Below are 20,809 nucleotides of genomic sequence, written 5' to 3'. Positions count from 1 at the left end.
CCTCCCGTTTATCTCGTTCCTCCTCCCCTCTACCTTCTTCCCCCCAGGTCCTCCCTCCCTCTCCCCTCCTCCATCTCCGTCTCCTTCCCTTTATCTCGCTTTTCTCCCCTCCCCGTCCCCTTCTCCAGTTAATCTAGCTTTTCCCCCTCCTTTCTCCCCACCCCAGTTCCTCCCTCTCCCTTCCTCCGTCTCCTCCCGTTTATCTCGCTCCTCCTCCCCCTCCCTTCTCCCCGCCCCCCCCCCCTCCGCCTCCTCCCCCTTTTCTCGCTCCTTTCTCCCCTCCCGCCCAGCTCCCTCCTTCCTCCCTCCCATTGTCCGCGCAGCTGCTGGGCCTCTCGGCGGAGCGCGCACTCTCTGCTCTCCCTTCCCCCTCCGACCCGTGGGATCGCGCTCCCAGACCGGGCTCGGCTGGGATCCCGCTCGCCGCTCGCCGCTTCCCGGCTCTGCAGGCCGCGGGCGGGGCGGGGAGCGAGCTAGTGAAGGCCCGAGGCGGGCCCGGAGGCCATGGAGCCGTCGGCGCGAAGGAGGCCGCACGCGGGCGCGGGCTCCTCGGGAGGCGGCCACCCGGGCAGGTAGGAGGCGGCCGCGGCTGCCCGGGAGCGTGGGCGGGGCGCGCGGGACGGGGCGCGTGGCCGGGGGTGGGGCTGCGGGGCGGGGGCTGGGGTAGAGGCTGGGATGCAGGAGCCCCCAAAACAAAACAAAACAAAAACGCGTGAGCCTAGCCTGACAGTGGATGTGGAGCGAGCTGGGGTGAGAGCGGGACCCCTGAAGTCCGGGGGTCAGCCAGACCATTCATGGCTCACTCACTGCACGTCCAGCCCTCGCTGGCGGGGGAGAATGGAGTGGGGCACGACTCTGACATTTTCCGTTTAATAGGGGCCGGGGCCGGTTGAGGCAAGCTTTGGTTTTGTTTTTTTTTTTTAAACTGGCCCTTTGATTTTTTTAGCATAGGAACCTCCTACTCCTGTAGATCGTCGCCTTTAGTGCATCTTCCAGTCTTAGAAGGAGCCTAGACCCAGAGGTTAAGTAGGAAGGAAACATTGATTAAGCGCCCACAGTGTGCCAGGCAGCGTCCGGTCTGGAAGGTCGTTGCTATTCTTATATCCCCTTTTGGCTTGAGGAAACTGAGGAGGGGAGGTTAAGTGAGTTGCCCTCTGGGTCACACAGCTAGTAAGTGTCTAAGGGCACATTTGAACTTGGGTCTTTGCGATTCCAGACCCAGCGCAGTGTCACTTGTACCGTTAACTGCCTTAGGTCATTAGGCAAAACAAGGGGCAAAAATAACCTTTTCACCCTTTTCTACATCTAAGTCCCTTAACAAATGGGACTAGGAGGGATGTTCCACTTTACCCCAAACCCCTACATAGGTCTTGGGGGGAAGTCTTTGTCTTCTTCCCTCAGAGACCAAAGGTCTAGGCCTCCCTTCTCTTACAGTGTCATCTTCACCTTCTTTGCCTCACATGGTTGTTGCAACAAAAATGCTTTGTAAATCTTAAAACACTATGGAAATATGTTTTTGTTGTCATATGTGTAATACTGGCCTAGACAGTGAATGCAATCATACTGACAGGAGACAATCTGAAATACAGCAGGTCCCAAGTAGTTATTTCTAGGCTTCTGACAAGTCAAAGTATATCAAGCATTGGCATTTTGTCATTATATATTTCTTCCTTCAACAAATAGTCATGGTACATCAGTGTTATGTGTGGTTTTAACTTTAAAATCGACCTTTATACTAGAAAAAGATAGGAGCCACTGGTTTGTACTGGAAGACCCCTGCCTTGCCAAAGAATCTGTGGAGCGACTGTGATTCCATGAATTAACCATAAGCCTTATACAAGTATGTGTCTCTTCTTGTCCTCATTTGGGATTTTCTTGGCAGAGATACTGGAGTGGTTTGCCATCTCTTTCCCCAGCTCGTTTTACAGATGAGGAAACTGTGGTAAATGGTGAAATGACTTGCCCAGGGTCACACAGCTAGTAAGTGTGTGAGGCCAGATTTGAACTTAGGAAAATGAGTCTTCCTGACTTCAGGCCTGGTGATCTATCCTGTGTACTACTTGGCTTCCCTCAAGAAGCTTCTCCTGTTAGAACAAAAATAGAATGGATATAGAATAGGTATTTATTTCTCAAAAAATGAAAGGGGTGAGGAGAGGTACTTCTATGTAGGCATTTAAATGTGGTTTTGATGTAGCCTTAGAATTTGAGGGCATTTTTGTTTCTATCCATAGAGAGAAGCAGTTTTAAAAATGAGAGCTAGAGTCAGGGAGGTTTTGGCAAGTTATCTTTTTTTCCTTCCAGCTCGTTTTTAAAATTAGAGAGAAATGAACGTGACACTGAAGTAAGCCTTGTTATTCCCATCTTATTTCTTCACTGACTCTTTCACTGGCTACAAACTGTTGCTCAATCTTGCCTATATTTCTTTTTCTCCTCCTGTCAAATGGCTGTTAGAGAACCTGCCCATCCTCTGCTAGCTCAGGGTGTGAGAAAGACTGAATCTCTCTTAGGCAGCCTGACCAAGTGTTAAGAACATTTATTTAACTTGGAGCTCAAAGCCTTGGGTTCGATTCCTGACCCTACCGCGTACCAAGATGTGACTGCTTATCTAAATAATTTTAACTTTTTTTGCCTTGACTTCCACATCTACAAAATGCCTCACAGGGTCATTGTGAAAAAGTGCATATATTGGCAAAGAGTGCTGGGTTTGGAATCAGAGGACCTGAGTAACTTTGGACAGTCACATAGCCTCCATGGACCTTGTTTCCTCTTCTGTAAAATGAAAACTAGATGCTCCTCAAAGGTTACTTGCTTTAAATCTTTGCTCCTTTGAACAATGCTAAAGTTTTTCTGGCTCAGAGGTGAACCTAGGTCCTAATAAGCTAGAAAGGCTTGAAGTATGAGCCCAGTGGGTAAAGGTATCTCTTTGCCTGATGGCTGAGCTTTTAACTTATCACCAGGTTGGTTACTGGGTGAAGAGGTTATCTATTAAATGAGTAAGGTCTAGTGTGTAAAGGTCTAGAGGTTACCCACCCTGCTTCTTGACCAATTGAAAAAGAATTATCATGAATGACAAACATTTATTAAGCACTTAAGTATCTGGAACTGTGTTAAGCTTGAGGATTTAAAGAAACTAAGGCCAAGAACAATCCCTGCCCTTGAGGAGCTTAACTCTGAAGAAAGGCTTGAGGCTCCAGGAATTCTTTCTGCAGCCTGGCCTGATGTCAGTCTTGTAGCCTTGGTTTGCCCAGATTTAAACGTTACCAAAGTCTTCTCTGTCACTACCTTTTATCCCAGACTGTTCCTAGAGTTCCCTGAGGTAAGGGTCCTCTCTCTCAGTCCCTTGTTTTCTTCCTGCACCTGCCAGTACTAGGCTATCTGTCCTCCACACAGTGGACACACATCTGAGTAAATCTTTCATTTTTATGGTGAATTCTACCCACCTAACTCTAGTAATATCAGTTTTCCCTCGGTGGCCAAGGAGCCTTTTTAGATCTTCCATGGAGTGGAAAGGATTGTTTCATATCAGCTAACAAATTATCATTGCTTTCCTTTGTTCACTGCCACAGGCACAGGCTGCTGAGCTGTTGTAAAAAGAAAATACCAGTGACCTCATGGGGAACAAAATCCTATTTCCTACTATTTAAAAGTTCAAACTCCTTTGTCTTTCAAGGCATTTGGGAGTTTGGTCACACCCTAATTCACCACCAGCCTTAACACAAACTGCTTCCCCTTGTGTGGCCACATTCTAGCTCATCTATTTTGATTTACTTTTCTGTCTGTATACCACAGTAGCCTCCTTTTCCACAGGCTTTTCTCTATGTAATCTTCCCTCAAAAGCCAAAATTTTGGCATAGAGGAAAAGAGCCCTGGTTTAGAGTCAGAGGATCCAGGTTTACTTCTAACTACATCTCAGTTTCCTTGTCTGTAAGTTTTCTCACAACTCTGTTGAAAGTCTACCTTTCCTTTAAAGCCCACATCAAACGATACATCTAGAGATCTCTCTGATTCCACTCAGTCAGTAATGATCTCCTCTTCCCCCTTCCCCACCTTTCATATATATATACATACATATAAAACCTTTGGTTTGCACCTGTGAGCTTATGGTTCATCTTGTGTATGTTATGTCCCCCAAATGGATGGTAACCTTCACAAGGACATCTTATTCAATCTTTATCTCTCCTAACACATCTCACACTGTACTCTGCACATAACCCCTAATAAATTGTTGGTGGTTGAATAAATTACCTGTCTAAGTTTGCTCAATTGTTAGGCTGTGGTGATTATGCTCATATTTGGGGTCCTAGAGCTTAGTTGGGTTAATTAGTTTCACATCACAGCTACAGATTGCCTCCTAGCCAACTAACCATCTTGCAAATGTGTGCCTGTTATTTCAGGGGGGACCGGATGAAGGAACATGAGTCAGGAAATATATCCCATCCTTACCCATACTAGAGTCACAACTCACATTGGGCCAGAAGTATATTTTTTAATATTCAGAAGAAAGCACATAGATGGCATATTCTTCTGTAGACTCATTGAATGTTAGAACTTGTACCTTAAAACTTCTCTAGTTCAGCACCTTCATTTTACAGATACGGAAGCTGATGCCCACCAGAACCCAGATTTCTTGACTATCAGCCTAGGTTCTACTGCACTGTAGAAACTCCTGAGAATCAGTCAAATTAAGAAGCATTTATTAAACACTTAATACATGCCAGCTACTGGGCTAGGCTCTGGAGATACACATAGAAGCAAAAAGAAAGATGGCCCCTGTCCTTGAGGAACTTACTTTCTAATGGGGAAAAAAATAACACATAAAAGGCAGCTGAAAAGACTGAAGAAAGGGCACGGGGGGAGAAAGAAGTTCTGAGAATCATTAGCAGGGCCTAGAAAGGAATGAAGGAAACAATGTGGCTGCTCTGGGGGACCCTTCCTTGAAGTGAACTGAGAAATGAAAAAGTTCAGAGTCCGGAATGGAGCCTGGAGAGGAATGAAGACAAAGCTGGCCCAGACACTTTGCTTAAAATGAAGCTTCTAGGAAAAGCCAGCTTCCTAGAAGAAGGGGCTGTAGGGGCAGAGGGTACTTCCAGGATGAGCAGGCTTCTGTGGCCTGGCAGAGAGCCAGGGGCTTGGAAAGGAATGAAGATGTGGCTGGCTTGGGCCCTTTGAAAAAAAGGGAAGGGAGGTGCATATTATCTTTTCCTCGGGGTCATACCTGGTCGTTAAAATTATAAAGTATTTAGTTTGGGTTGTTGTTATTGTCCTTTCCATTTAGACTGTTGTAGTCATTGTATATATTGTTTTCCTGGTTCTGCTTATTTCACATTGCATCATTAAATGTCTTATTTCTACCCACAGATGATCTCTCTCCAGTCTTAACACTCCGTAGCACCCTCAGCATATGCCCTCATTCTTGCCAGGATGCTCATCTCACTGCCTCTGTAGCTGGCTGTTAATTAAACTTATTCCAATAAACATTTATTAAACAGCTCCTATATACTAAGGACTGAGGATACAAAAACAGAAATGAAACATTCCTTGCTTACATTCTGCTAGTGGAATATCACATGTCTACAGATAAGTAAAGTAAATGCAAAGGGGCATGGTCCAGTGGAAGAGAAAGATCATATCACAATGTTCCAGGAGGATGAGGCCCACGTGATCATGGAATGCTTCCCAGAGTAAATGAAGACTTTTGGACTTGAAGTAGGTCTCAGTCACAATGAGAGGGACCAGGTAGGATGAGGACTCAGGTTTCTTCACCAGTTATTTGTGGCCTAGTCTGATTTTTCATATTTCTCAACTCCTATTAAATTTCAAGTAGGTAACATAAGTTAGCAATTTTAAAAAGTAGTATTATTGGTGCTTTGCGTTTCCTACATCTTAGTCATTTCCCAACATACTCCTACCCCCATAGAACCATAACCGCTCATTTTATATGGAAGAAAAGAGTTAACCTTATAACACCAACCAGCCAGTCAACAGAATTGTTACTTAGTGATTTCATCCTGTCTTTGCCTCACTAAATGGACTGGAAGCCTTCCTCAGGCAGCATCAAGTCTTCTTGCTCTCCCTATTTCCCTAGCCCAGGACTGGGCTTGTGGTAGGCACTAAAGCATACTTGCTTTTAGGTAGATACCAGTGATTGGAGAAGAGTGAGAAAGGAGAGGAGGAGGCAGAATAGTCAAATCAAGCATGATTTTGGTAATTCAGGGGGAGAGGATGATGGCATCTTTAGAAATCAATCAGTTCCTGCACCCTTGGTTTGGAGCCAAGGCTGGCCATGGTCAGTGTTATTCATAGGTGTTGGGTTGTTGGAAGGTTGGAGGCTGAGTCTGAAAGACTAAAGATGTGTTGACTCTTTGAGAAGAATGGGTAACATCCTTATGGTTGTATGTGTGTGGGGGTTTAAAAAAAAAATCAAGTCATTATTATAATTTGCCCCAAGAGTCTCAGATAATTTACTGGTATAAGGAATTTCAGTTGAGGAAGCTCTCCACCTGTGCAGGGTTGTGGCTTTGACAGGGGAAGTGACTTGCTTACCAGCACAGAGACAGGACAGTCTTTGTGGCATGGAAGCTGGGTCCCTCCCCACTACACCAGGCTTCACCTTACCTTCTGCAGAGCAAATGGCTACTGAGCAAATGTTTATTGAAAATGAGTATCTTCAGTGCTCAGGTCTGTCTGGCATGTTAATTTCTAGTTCAGTTCATGTTTTCTTGAAAAGCAGGGCCTAAGAGTGGGAATTCATTTTGCTCTAATGTTTCTATTTGTTACAAAGGTTTTATGCTCCCCACACATACCTCCACCAGTGGCAGGGGGAGTGAACAGAAAAGAAAATAAATTTTTGTTAATTGAAAAAAGAAAATTGTTTTAAAACTTAAAAAAGCCAAGCCAATTCTGGATAGCAAGTGGATCTCTCCTGGCCAACCTCCCACCTCCCCCACCCCTCCATACACATACTTTTTTCTCTTGCTTACATTAACTTTCATTAGGTATCAGGTGACTTTTTCTTCTGCCTTTGTGACCCTGAGAAACTTTCTTAACCTGTCAGTGCCCTAAGCCAATCCCCAAGATATGGGTTGCAGAGCAGGTACATTCCTAAAGTGAGTACTGGAACACCCTACCTGTATCAATGACCCACAGATCTGGGTCATGTACTGACACACAGAAATAGCTAGTGTGCTGTCGCTATCTCGCTCTCTCTTCCCCTCCGCCTTCCCCCATTTGTCTTTTGATCTTGTTCTCTGTCTCTCACATTCTCTCTATTTAACTATAATTAAATGCAATAATATGTAAAGTTCTTTGCAAACCTAAAAGCGCTACATAAATGCTATTTTACTCTCTGTTTGAAAGCAGCATGGTATAGTGCACAGTTGTCAAACCTGGCACATTCGAGATTGTGATGGAACCAGATTAAAATGTAATTGGGAAAAATTTAATTAACAATAGAAATGCAAAATAATATATATATATATACATACACAAAAAATATTATTAAAAAATAAATTACCTTCCTAGAACATAAAAAGACCCAGAGAAATAAATCAGAAAGAAGGGAAAAAAAAAAACAATAAAAATACAACAAAAACATGGAACTCATTAATAATGTAGTTTTCTAAGTCAGTATGTTGCCCACAGAGATCTTACATATGGTTTAGTGGCTCTGTTTCTACCTGAGTTTGACACCCCTGGGGAGGGTTGGCCTTTGCATCAGGAGATCTGGGTTCAACTGTGACCTTTGACCCTCACTAGTTGTGTGACCATGGGCAAGTCACCAAGTAAGCAACCTCTCAGTGCCCCCCCAGGCAATTTCTAAGAATGTCATCTGAAAGATGGGCTGCATATCTGAATTGGTGGAATCTCTGGCTTCTTTCTGGTCTCACCTCAAGGGCCACTTCCCACAGGAAGCCCGTCCTTTTCTTTTCCCCCATGAGAGAAGGGACTGTTTTGGTTTTTTGTCTTTGTATCTCTTGTACCAAGCAAAATACCTGGCACACCGTAGGCCCGTGATAAATTCTTGTTGTTGTGAGAGGAGAAGGCTCCCCATACCTATAAAATCACAAGTCTAAACACCCCCCTCCCAAAAAAAGCAGGTATACTTTGCCACATTCTACCTTTTCTGTCCCTGTGGAGGTATAGAAGTATATAATTTAACTATAATTTAAGTATATAGGCATATATATAAAGTATAAAGGCATATAAGCTCTGCCTTTAAGGAGTTTCAATCTGACCAACTTAAAAACCAGGCCACTCTCACAGTAAACCTTATGTTTATGAAACTCCACAGTTTACAGAGAAATCATCACAGTCATTGATTCATCCTCCCAACAACCCTGTGGTTAGGAGGGGCAGGTCTTACCCGCATTTCAAGGATGTGGAAACTCAGGTTCAGAAAAATTAAGTAACTTGCCCAAATGGCTCAGTCTCCTGGCTCCCAAACTAAGGTTATAACGTGATAAGGATGGGGAGCTAAGGTGTGGCAAAGGCTTGGCATCCATTAGGTTCTGTTGCTTCCTCTAATATTATCTAACTGATATAATCAATTGTACAGTGCAGACCAGTGTATAAAATGTTAATTATTCTTTGCAGATGCAAATAGGTGCTCGCAAAACAGGGGGAGGGTTTCCTGAGGAACTCGAACTGTGTCTTGAGAGTTGTTTGTTGGTTTCCCTAAAGTAATGAAAGCTAGATTTATATAGAGTGCTTTAAAGTTTACAAAGCACTTTACATGGATTACCTCATTTGATTCTCACTATAACCTTTGAGGTAGATGCTGTTATCTCTTTAACAGACGAGCAAGCTGAGCCTGAGGTTTGTTAAGTGACTTATTCAGGGTCATACAGCTAGTTCATGTCTGGGGCAGGCTTTAAACTTAGGTATTCCTGACTTCAAGCCCCATGTTGTATCTGCTGTTCTTGCTAGCTTCCTTAAGTTAAACTTGTCATATGAGAATAGTTGAAGGAAGGATGTAGTTTTTCAATCCTGGCTTTCATTGTTGGCAGAATGTTCTTGGGTTAAATCTAGGGAGCAGGGTTGCAGGGTTAGGGATTTAAGAGGAAGCTTAGGAAGGCCAGAAATGGAAGAAAAGCCCCTGGATGGAGAGAGAAAAACTTTCCAGCTTTTATTTTGTGTGGAGCTCCCTGAAAGGGGATGGCAGTGCTTTGCTATGGCTGAGGTAAATGTATTTTCTTTTCCATAGCTTTAGGCTTCAGGCATCACCTCTCTGAAGATTACTCCAAATCTCTATCTCCAGTCCCAGTCTGTCCCTGGAACTCTGGGCCCACATCTTCAGCCAATAGAAGAAATATCCATCTAGATGTTCCTTTCCCTAGTACCTCAACCTCAACATGTCCCAAACCAAGCTTCTTGTCTTTCCCCAAAAACTGGAGCTAGTTTTTAAGTTTCTTTTTTCTATCGTTGGTACCACCATTCACCATTCAAGATTGAAGCCTTGTTCTCTTTATTTTTTCCTCTCACTTCCCACCTTGCAGTAAGTCACCATTCTTTTCAACCTCTCTCACGTCCTTTCCTTTCTATCCCCATCATCACTATTCTAGGACAGGTACTCCTTATTATTTCTGCCAGGTTTTCCACCTCCACCCTCTCCCCCTCCAATCCATTCTTCATGATAGCTTCAAGCTTAATGTTTCTTTCTTTAATCTTTCATTTTTCAATTAGCAGGCATTTATTTTTCTTCCTTCCCAGCCTCTCCCCTTCCAATTTAAAAGAAAAAAAATGTGGTAACAAATATACATAGTTGAACAATACAAATTCCCGCAGTGTTCATGTCCCCAAATGTATGTCATATTCTACACCTTGATTCCATCACTTCTCTATCAGGAGGTGGATAAACATGTTCATCATCAGTCATCTGGAACCATGGTTGGTCATTGCATCAGTCGGAGTTCTTAAATTTAGCAAAGTCCTTTTTCTTTACAGTGTTGTTACTATTTTGCAAATTGTTCTCTTGGTTCTGCTCGCTTCACTTTGCATCAGTTTGTACAAGTCTTCCCAAATTCCTCTGAATCTGCCCCTTTCATCATTTCTTTCATGACAGTAGTATTACATTACATCATCTACCATTCTTTTTTCAGCCATTCCCCAGCTGATGGGCACCCTCTTATTTTCCAGTTCTTTGCCACTACAAAAAGAACAGCTCTAAATATTTTTGTACATCTTAGTCCTTTTTTCTCTGACCTAAGATGAATGTTTTCTTATGCATAGTTCTGGTCCTGTCCCTGCCTTCTAATTGGCTACCAAAGTAAGTTCAGACACCTTAGTCTGGCACTCAGTGCTTTCTACAATTTGGCACCACTCTACATTTCCAGTCTTAGGCTATGTGTGAGTGAATGAATAAAGTATTTACTAAGCAGCCTACTTTGTGCCAGGCACTATGTTAAGAACCAGGGGGCACAAGTATAAGAGAGGCTGTCCCTGCTCGTCAAGAGTTTATGTTGTCAGGGGCAGCTTGGTGGCACAGTGGATAGAGCACCGTCCCTGAAGTCAGGAGCTGATTCAAATACAGCCTCAGATCAAACACTTGACCTTTACTAGCTGTGTGACCCTGGGCAAGTCACTTAACCCCAATGGTCTTTAAAAAAAAAAAAAAAGAGTTTATGTTGTCATGAAGGAGACAACACACAGGGGAGTAGTGGCCAGAGAAGGGTATTTTGGTCTGGGGAGTTAAAGAGATGGTGAGTAGAGCTGTACAGCAAATTATTTGACCTGCCTTTCCAGAAGCAACGTTAGTGTTGATTTGATTATTGTTGTCAGAGCAATAGGTGGAAAAGGGGCTATGGAGGTAGGAGTATGCACATAGGAGCTGGTGGCCTGGGCTGGTGACACATAGTAAACTCTATCCAATCAGGACACCAGATGCTTTACACTCCAGCCAAACTAGACAATTCCTGCCCCCACATGCATCATCCCATGCAGTATAATGTAGAGGGCAGTGCCTTTGGATTCAAACTACCTCTGCCACTTAGCAACTACATTTTTGGCCTTGGGCAAGTCACTCATCTCCTGGGGCCTTAGCTTCCTCATCTGTGGAAGGAGGAGGTTGGGCCTTTGAAGGATTTGCCATCCTGTGGTGCTTTGTTCACTTCTATTCCTCTGTCAACCTTGTTCTCCATCTGCAAAATAAAGATAATAACAGCACCTACCTCACAAAAATGTTCTTGAAGATCAAGTGAGATAATACATGCAAAGCACTTTGCAAACTTTAAAGAGCTGTATATATTGTTATTGTTGATGATGATGATGATGATGGTATCTAGAATGTCTGTCCCTATGTTCCTCTCAATGAAATTTTACCTATCCCTTAAACTCATCTCAAATGCCATCTCCATGAAGTCTTCACTGATCTCTGAGAGGCAGGAAGGTAGAGTGTTGGACTTGGAATAAGGAGACCTGCATTCAAATCTTGCCTTACACATTTACTAGCTGCATCATTCAACTAAGCTCTAAGTCTTTGTTTTCTTGTCTGCTAAAATGGAGATAATACTTTTACTGTCTACAGGATAGTATAAGAAAAGGGCTTTATAAACGTTACAGCCCTGTATAAATGTGAGTTATTACATTGCCAGTTAATAATGATGGCACATTATTCTTTTCCTGTGTACTTATGTACTGTTATTTATTTGGATATGTAACATCTCCTACTAGACCTGATCTTGTTTAACTTTGTATTCCCCAGAACCTAGCCCAGTTTATATGCAGGAGGAGTTTACTAAATGTTTGTTGAATAGATGGGTGGATGGATGGCTTCAGGTTGTATGAATCAAACAGGTGTGAGAAGCCAGGATCAGCTGGGTAGAGGAAAGAAGAAAAACTCTTTGATTGTGTTGGCATTTCTACAAGACCTAGTAGAGAATCTTAGAAGATATTGATTTGTTATATTGTACAGCAGAGATAAGAATTCCAGAAATTCCAGTCATCTGGAGCACAGCCCAAAACTTCTCAGTAAGAATGGCCATTGAAATCACTGTTTTAAGGCCTTCCTTGTACTTTCTCTTTGGAAGAAGCCCTTACTCTGAACCTTTTGGCTATTTGTTTATACACATTTCTAACAAGCTTAGTTTTCTGGTTTCCTAGACCTTGGAAGATTACTAGTTGCAAATTAGAAGGGGAGATGAGGATTCTGTAAAAGTCAAGTACACCAGTAGCAGTAAGAGGTGGTTACATTTGAATGTAAAGGTAGAGACAAAGAAAGGAAAAAAAAAAAAAGAAACAGATACCAGAACTAACAAAATAGAGCAGTTTGTAGCCATTTAGTGTTCAAATAAATAGATGTCAAGGAAAGGTTCTTCTTTAAGAAGACGGGAAAAATATGATATGTTTTAGAATGATTTCTGTCCCAAATAGTTAAAATTTTAATCCAAAAAGCTTTAGTACCAAGTGGGATTAGTTTTGATTATCTGGAAAATCAGCTATTCCAGGAATAGCTCCCTATCCAACTGAGTGAGATAAATGAGGTGTTAATGATATTATTATCCCTGTTACCTCCACATCCCTCTTACCTTGGCTGATAGGACAGATGGAGAAGTGTGAAGATGCATATGTGTGTATGTTCACATGATCACAGATCTAGAACTGGAAGACGTCACAGAGGCATCTAACATCTTCGTTTATAGTTGAGGAAAATGAGATGAGGAAGTTCACACAGATTTCAGCCAACATCCTCTGAGGCATTGTGGTGAAATGGAAGGACCTCAGGACTGAACGTAAGGATAAACGGGGGGTCTAGTGCTGGTCTGGTCACTAACACTGTGTAACTTAAGGCAGTAAATGTTACTGCCTAGCATTTCTATAGCAATTTATGGTTTATAAAGTACTTTTGCATCCCTTATCTCATTTGATCCTCCCTGGAACTCCGTGAAGGAGACAGGTCAAGTATCTCATTTTACAAATGAGAAAACTGAGTCTCAAGTGAAGTGACTTACTCAAGGCCACTTACTACAATGTCTTCTGAATAGTCCAGTGCCCTCAATTTTTATGGACTCTGGTTTCTTCATCTGTGAAAATAGTAAACCCGCACAAATCATTGGTATTTCCATATATTACTAACAGAGCTCAGCAGCAAGAGATAGAAAGAGAAATTCTGTTTAATATTACTGTAGACAAGGGGCAGCTAGGTGGTGCAGTGGATAGAGCACAGGCCCTGAAGTCAGGAGGACCTGAGTTCAAATCTGGCCTCAAACCAAACACTTGACACTTACTAGCTGTGTGACCCTGGGCAAGTCATTTAACCCCAATTGCCAATAAATAAATAAATAAATAAATTTTTTAAAAAAAGATTACTGTAGACATAAAATATGGGGGAGTCTACCTGCCACAACAAAACCAAGAACTATATGCACACAATTACAAAACACTTTTCACACAAATAAAGTCATATCTAAATAATTGGAAAAATATCAGTTGCTCATGGGTAGACCGAGCTAATATAATAAAAATGACAGTTATACCTAAATTAATTTACTTATTCAGTGCCATACCAATCAAAGTACCAAAAATTATTTTATAGAGCTAGAAAAAACATAACAATTCATCTGAAAGAACAAAAAGTTCAGAATATTAAGGGAATTAATGAAAAGAAATGCAAGGGAAGATCGCCTAGCTGTACCAGATCTTAAATTGTATTATAAAGCAGCAATCATCAAAACTACTTGGTACTGGCTAAGAAATAGAGTGGTGGATCAGTGGAATAGGTTAGGTATGCAAGACACAGTAGTCAATGACTGTTCTAATCTACTATTTGATAAATCCAAAGACTCTAGCTTCTGGGATAAGAACTCACTATTTAATGAAAACTGCTGGGAAAACTAGAAAAATGTATGGCAGAAACTGGGCATAGACCAACATCTTATACCCCATACCAAGATAAAGTCATAGTGGGTATAGGATTTAGATATAAAGACTGATACTGTAAGTAAACTAGAAGAGCAAGGAATAGTTTACCTTTGAGATCTATGGAGAAGGAAGGAATTTATGACCAAACAGGAGATAGAGAACATTATGAAATGCAAAATGGATAATTTTTACTACATTAAATTGAAAAGATTTTGCACAAACAAAGCCAAAGCATCCAAGATTAGGAGGGAAGCAGAAAACTGGAAAATAATTTTTATTACCAGTGTCTCTGATAAAGGCCTCATTTCTAAAATATATAGAGAACTGAGTCAAATTTATAAAAATACAAGTCATTCCCCAATTGATAAATGGTCAAAGGATATGAACAGGCAGTTTTCAGAGGAAGAAACTAAAGCTATCTATAGTCATATGAAAAAATATTCTAAATTACTATTGATTAGAGAAATGCAAATCAAAACAACTCTGAGGTACCACATCACACCTATCAGAATGACCAACATGACAAAACAGGAAAATGATAAATGTTGGAGAAGATGTGGTAAAATTGGAACACTAATGCATTGTTGGTGGAGTTGTGAAATGATCCAACCATTCTAGAGAGCAATTTGGAACTATGCCCAAAGGACTGTAAAACTGTGCATACCCTTTGACCCAGCAATACCACTTCTAGGCCTGTATCCCAAAGAGATTATAAAAATGGGAAAAGGACCCACATGTACAAAAATATTTATAGCAGCTCTTTTTGTGGTGGCAAAAAATTGGAAATTGAGGGGGTGCCCATCAATTGGGGAATGGCTGAACAAGTTGTAGTATATGAATGTAGTGGAATACTGTTGTGCTGTAAGAAATGATGAGCAGGCAGGCTTAAAAAAAAACAAAACCTGGAAAGACTTACATATACTGATGCAGAGTGAAATGAGCTGAACCAGGAGAACATTGTATACATATAGTAACAGCCACACTGTGCAATGACTGACTGTGATAGGCTTGGCTCTTCTCAGCAATGCTGAGGATCTAAGACAACTCCAAAAGACTTACAATGGAAATTGCTATCCACATCCAGAGAAAGAACTTTGGAGTCAGAATACAGATGGAAGCATACTATTTGCTCTCCTTTTCCTTTGTTGTTTTGTTTCATTTCTTCATTCTCATGGTTCCTCCCATTAGTTCTGATTGTTCTTTACATCATGACTAATGGAAAAATATACTTAATATGAATGTAAAAAAAAAAGAAAAGAAAATAGCAATAGCTAACATTTAGAGTCTTTAAGGTTAGTAAAAACATTTTACATATCACCTTTTATCATTACTGCAGCCCTTAAAACTAGGTACTCTAGGTATTCCTATTTTACAGATGAAACAACCTAAGAGAGTTAGAGTTGTTAAATGACTTACCCATAGTCAAATTGTCAGAGGTGGGATTTGAACCTCTGTCTCTCTGGATTGCAAGTCTAGCACTTCTTCGACCAAATCATACTGCCTTTCCAAAATGAAGAGGCTGGATTAGATGAACTAAAATTGTTCTTGATATATTGGGGATAAGAATAGGACCAACAAAGAGATAGGTATAGGTTTAATACTTGGGATGGATGATAAAGAACTCCCAAAACCATTATTTTGCTTTTTTGTTTGTTTGATTGCCAAGGAAAATTGTCTTTATTTTGTAAATAACAGAATAAAAGTCAAACAGAGAAAATGAAGAAGGCTAATTAGGGAGATAATAAAAGAGCACTTAGGCACTCTTAATGAATTTAAGTCACCAGGCCTAGATGAACTATATCCCAGGTGCCGAAAGAATGGGCAGATATGATTGAGAAAAGGAGAGAACTTATGCAATTGGGGAAGTAGATGATGTTCCAGTTTTCAACAAGGGAAGAGAATAGAGAATGCAAACTTCAGGCTAGTAAGCTCTACTTCTCTTCCTGGCAAAGTTCCAATTCTAGAACAAATTATTAAAGTGATAGTTAATGAACTTCTAGAAAAGGAAGATGTGATCCCCAAGAACCAGAGTGATTTCATAAGAACAGGTCATGCCAGACTAACCTCATTTTCCTTTTTTTTTTTTTTGACATGGATACTAAAACATATATCAGGGGGATGCTGTAGACATAATTACCTAGATTTTAGTAAAACATTAGTCAAAATCTCTCATGCTCCTTATGGAAAAGATGGAAAGATGTGGGCAAGACAGTAGTTTAGTTAGGTAGTAAGTAGTTCATTAAGTATCTGGTAGGTGGATTGAGAAGTGGGTTGAAGATTAGTCATTAAGGATTCCGTGTCAACTTGGACGGAGAACTTGATAAGAGTATCTTGTGGATCCAGGCTTGGCTATGGTTTTTTCCATTGAACTTCTCAGGTTGGGGGGATATTTATAAATTACTTGGATAAATGAATGACTGCAAAAGCATTTATTAAGCATGTACTATGCATAAGCACTGGAAACACATCAAAAATCAAGACAGTCTTTCCTCACAAGGAACTAATTTATACTCTTAACTGAGAGACAACACATAAAAGAACTAGGAGTAATGAATACAAGGTTTAGGGAATCAGGTTTTTAAGTGTGGTTTCTGCCTTCAGAGCCAGGCTCTTTCCACTATATCACACTGCCTCTCAATTTCAGCACCTTGGTGAAGGGAAAGTAATGCTGGATTGAGTATCAAGATGCTTGGGTTTGCTTAATGTTGGAGAAAATAATCTAACTGTTCCAGAGCTGTCCCAGAGTGGAATGGGCTTTCTCCAAAGAGCCTGGGTTCCCCTTTTAGAGAGGTCTTCAAGCGAGGGCTGGGTGTATTGGCTACGAGAAGATTCTTTTTTCAGGCATGGGTTGAACCAGATGACCTTTCAGGTCTTCCAACTGTGACAGTCTGTGATTCAGTGATTTCTTAGGTCTTTTCATTTTGAACATTGTACTGCTTCGTATTTACCTTTCCATAAATACATGCCTTGTCTTAAGGTGTAAACTCATGCGTCCTGTTTCTTTGTATTCCTCATAGCACACTCAGTTCAAGACTTTGCCTGTGGCTAACACTCATAATAATAGTTGACAAACAGCTTTGAAAGAATTAGGGACTGTGATCAAGGTAATAACTAATCGCTATTTCAGAGGACTAATGATGAAACAGGCAGCCCACCCCCTGATGGAGAAGCAAAGATCTCAGAGTGCAGAATGAAACACGGTATTTTTGGACATAGCCAATGTAGAAATTTGTTTTGCTTAGCTATGCATATTTGTTATAAAAGTTTTTTTCCTTACCCTCTTCCTCTTGTAACAGGGATTTTTTAAAAATTCTCAATAGAGTTGGGGGAAGTGAGCAGTAAAAGAGAGAAGGAAGATTTTTTTGCTAATTGAAATATATATATGTGTATGTATATATATATTTATAATTTTTAGAAATAACAGCTGACATGTATGTAACTCTTAAACTTTACAAAGTTCTTTACATACATAATTTGGTGATTTAATAAAAATAATAGCAGCTAGTATTTATATAGAACTTTAAGGCTTACAGAGCACCTTATAAATATTATCTCAGTGAATCCTCACAACAGCTCTATGAGGTATGTACTATAATTATCTCTATTTTACAGATGGGGAAACTGAGGCAGACAGACATTAAGTAACTTGCATAGGATCACATAGCTAGTAAGTATCTAAGGTAGAATTTGAACTCAGATTTTCTTAGCTCTAGATCCAATGCATTAGCCACTGTTATTATCTGACCGGGGGTGGAGGTGGAGGGTAACTCAGCAGCATGAAATCCGCCTGTTACTCACACATATATCCTCTGCTTCCCTGTGTTCAAGCGTATCTTTCCCTGTTTTATTGGTTTTATCTGAGTTATGACACAAATAGATCTATCCTTTGTGTGTCTGATCTTACCAAGGATTACCTGGTATAAGAGATGAGACATGCTTAGTGGGGCCATACCACCTGTGTGACCTTGGACAAGTCATAGTGGACTAATTTTTCTGGGCTTCAGTTTTCTTCATATTATATAAAATGGAGGGGGTGGACCAAATCCTTTCTAGATCTAAAATCTTATGATCCTAATACAATATTTTAATTACTAGCCAGTCTATAGACTCCAAAATTTATTTTGTTTCTATAATAAATTTTATTGAAATGTCATGCTCATCTCTGACTATGCTCCTCCCTCCTCTCCTCTCCCACACACAAAAGAAACCTGCCTTCTAACAAAGAAAAACAAACAGCTAAGCAAAACCAACCAACTTAGTGACATAATCTGACAGTACATACTGCATTCCATGCATGGAGCTCCCCTTGCCTACCTCTGCCTAAAGGAAGATTGTGCTTCCTCATCTCTTCTCCAGAGCCAAGATGGGTCATACCAGTTACTCAACTTTCAGCTTTGTTTATGTTATTGTAGTCTCTATGGATATTGTTCTTCTGGTCTTGCTTCACTCTGCTTCCATCATACAAGTCTTCTCATTTTCCTCTGAAATCCTTACAGTCATCATTCCTCAAGGTGTATTAGTGCTCTATTATATTTTATGGATATATGAATATTTATGAGTATAGTGATTTAGTGAACCATTCCCTGAATCTGTGGTCATCTTCTTTATTGCCTATTTTTCTGTGCTTTTTTTTTTTTTGCAATGTTTTAGACAAAACATGCTACTATGAATATTTTTAGGGGTGTGTGGGTGTGTGTATATGGGAGAGAGAGAGAGAGAGAGAGAGAGAATCCTCACATTATTTTCGTATCAGCCCTGTGAGGTGAGTCATGAGGGTATGGATTATCATCACCATTTTGACAGATGAGAAATTTGAAACCCAAAACCATACAGTGAATTAGTGGTGGGACTAGAACTCAAGTTTTTTTCCTCTCAGGTTAGTGCTACTATGTTGGGCCCTAAGTTGTACAGCAAAAATCTCCCTCTTTTTCTCCCCCAAATTTAAAGGAATTTTGTGTTTCTTATATCTTCGTATATTTTTTTGTGTGTCTTTTGTCCCTTTGAGAATGAAGGAGGGTAGGGATCCAGATCTAGTATTTCACTGATGTGAAGAGCTCCTAGAGTGTAAATTCCTTCCATCAATGCAGTTCAGCAACTCTTAGGGAATTACCTTGGGGCACTAAGAGGGTAAGTGACTACTGATATGTATCAGAGGCAAAGCTTGAGCTCAGGTCTTCTTACCTCCAAGGCTTAGGTCTCTGTCTACCATACTGTGCTGCCTGTAAAAGTCAGCTAGGTGGAAGGGGAAGCAAGAAAGGGAAGGATGATGATTTAATCACCCTTCTTCCATTTCTCCCCAGGCATCCCACAGGCAAAGCTGAAGATGGGTCTCGAACCTCTCCTTTCCATCTTGATCTGTGGTTCTACTTGACATTACAGAACTGGATTCTGGATTTTGGCCGCCCCATTGCCATGGTGAGTAGGAAACTATGGAAGTTTATGTGGAACAAATTGTCTGCCATCAATGTCAAAAAGAGACATTAGATATGTTTGCTTACAGAATCGTCTCATTTTGCTTCTTGGCTCGGTAAGTCGGGTTAAGGAGAACGTGTGTATGCAGGGGTATGTATGGGTGAGTATGCATGTCTCTGGTCATACGATTGAAGTTAGACAGTGATGCCATTAACAGTAACAACAGGTGGAAAAGGAGGAGGATTGGATATTTGGATGGGTTGGGGTGGGGGGATGATGAGTTCAATTTTGATGAGTGAGAGCTGCACGTCTAAAGGGCTAGAATTTGAGGTGAGGTAGAGAAGACCTTCGCCATGGGTTGGGCAGTGACTGCTTAGGGACTGCCCCCTAAACCAGAGCTTCTTAACCTTTTTTGTGTCATGGCCCACTTTGGCAATCTGGTGAAGCCTTTGCACCCCTTCTCAGAATAATTCATGAAATAAACTACATAGGATTATGAAGGAGACCAATTATATTGAAATAGAGTTATCAAAATATTAAAGAAAAAAAACAAAGACAGCTCCTGGGATCCCAGGGTAAGAGTCCTTGCCTAAACCTCAGTTGTCCTTGCTGTCCTTGGGGAGGGAGCAACACAGTTTACTGGGGGAGAACACCGGACTGGCAGTCATTATCAGTAGACACTCACCAAGCAGGTGTTACTTGCTAGGGTTGATGGATGGTGCAGAGAACGGACAAGGCAACTTTCTTGTTCTCTGCTGGGCAGCAGGTAAGGCTTTGTGGCTGTAAGAGACATGCTGGAATAGTGGATAGAGCACTGGCCTTGTCCCCAGACCTGGGTTACTACCTGCAAAACTCCCATGGTGCCTGAACCAGATTAAAATGTAATTGGGAAATATCTAATAAAATAACGGAAAGTAGAGCACCATGTAGATAATGTTGATTTGTGGTTTTCTAAGTGAATGTGCAGCACAGGGATCTATTTCTATTTTGAGTTTGTCATCTCTGCCTTAGGTAGTTCTCTAAAGACTCTTAGGTTGTAGCTGAAGCGCTAACCTGCTTTGGTAGAGGGAGTTCCCTCATCTGGGAGTTCTCTCTCTCTTTCAGTGAAATCACGTCTTCTCCCTTTTCCATTCTTCCTGATATTTAAAAAGTGTTTCCTACTCTGCTCCCAATATTGTGAGCCCCAGGCCACTGCCTGCCTTGCCTTCCCCTGCCCCAGACTGTACTTTGAGACGTGCTAGCCTTTAGTCTGTTCTTATCCACTGCTGACTGACTGTGTATCCTTGGCCAAGTCACTGTCTGAGAGGCAGTAGTCACTCAGCAAGTATTTATTAAGTACCTGCTGTATGCCAGGCACTTTGATAGGCGCCCAGGATCTACGAGTTAAGGGGACAAAACTTACTTTCCATTGAGAGAAACAATATGCACACAGATAAGGAAAATGCAAAATATAGATAAAGTAATGTGGAGTAAGGGGAAAAGCACTAACAACTGGAGAATCCAGAAGAGACTCCTGTAGAAAGTGACCCTTAAAAGCTGAGCC

At 41.2% G+C, this 20,809-nt stretch overlaps 1 protein-coding gene across 1 annotated transcript in view; it reads left to right on the top strand.

Annotated features, from left to right (window-relative positions):
* Nucleotides 1–504: 504 nt before the first annotated feature.
* CLN6 (CLN6, transmembrane ER protein) overlaps nucleotides 505–20,809 on the top strand; it is a 37,576-nt gene continuing 17,271 nt past the window's right edge. The window contains exons 1-2 of the mRNA XM_027851992.1: nucleotides 505–572; nucleotides 19,155–19,269. Of these exons, the coding sequence (XP_027707793.1) occupies nucleotides 505–572; nucleotides 19,155–19,269 (183 nt within the window). The remainder of the gene's footprint in view (nucleotides 573–19,154; nucleotides 19,270–20,809) is intronic.

The sequence above is a fragment of the Vombatus ursinus genome, unplaced genomic scaffold, assembly GCF_900497805.2.
Source record: "Vombatus ursinus unplaced genomic scaffold, bare-nosed wombat genome assembly UNPS02009205.1, whole genome shotgun sequence".
NCBI classification, from domain to species: domain Eukaryota; kingdom Metazoa; phylum Chordata; class Mammalia; order Diprotodontia; family Vombatidae; genus Vombatus; species Vombatus ursinus.
Note: the sequence above shows the minus strand (reverse complement) of the source record. Positions and strands in the feature narration are given on the sequence as shown.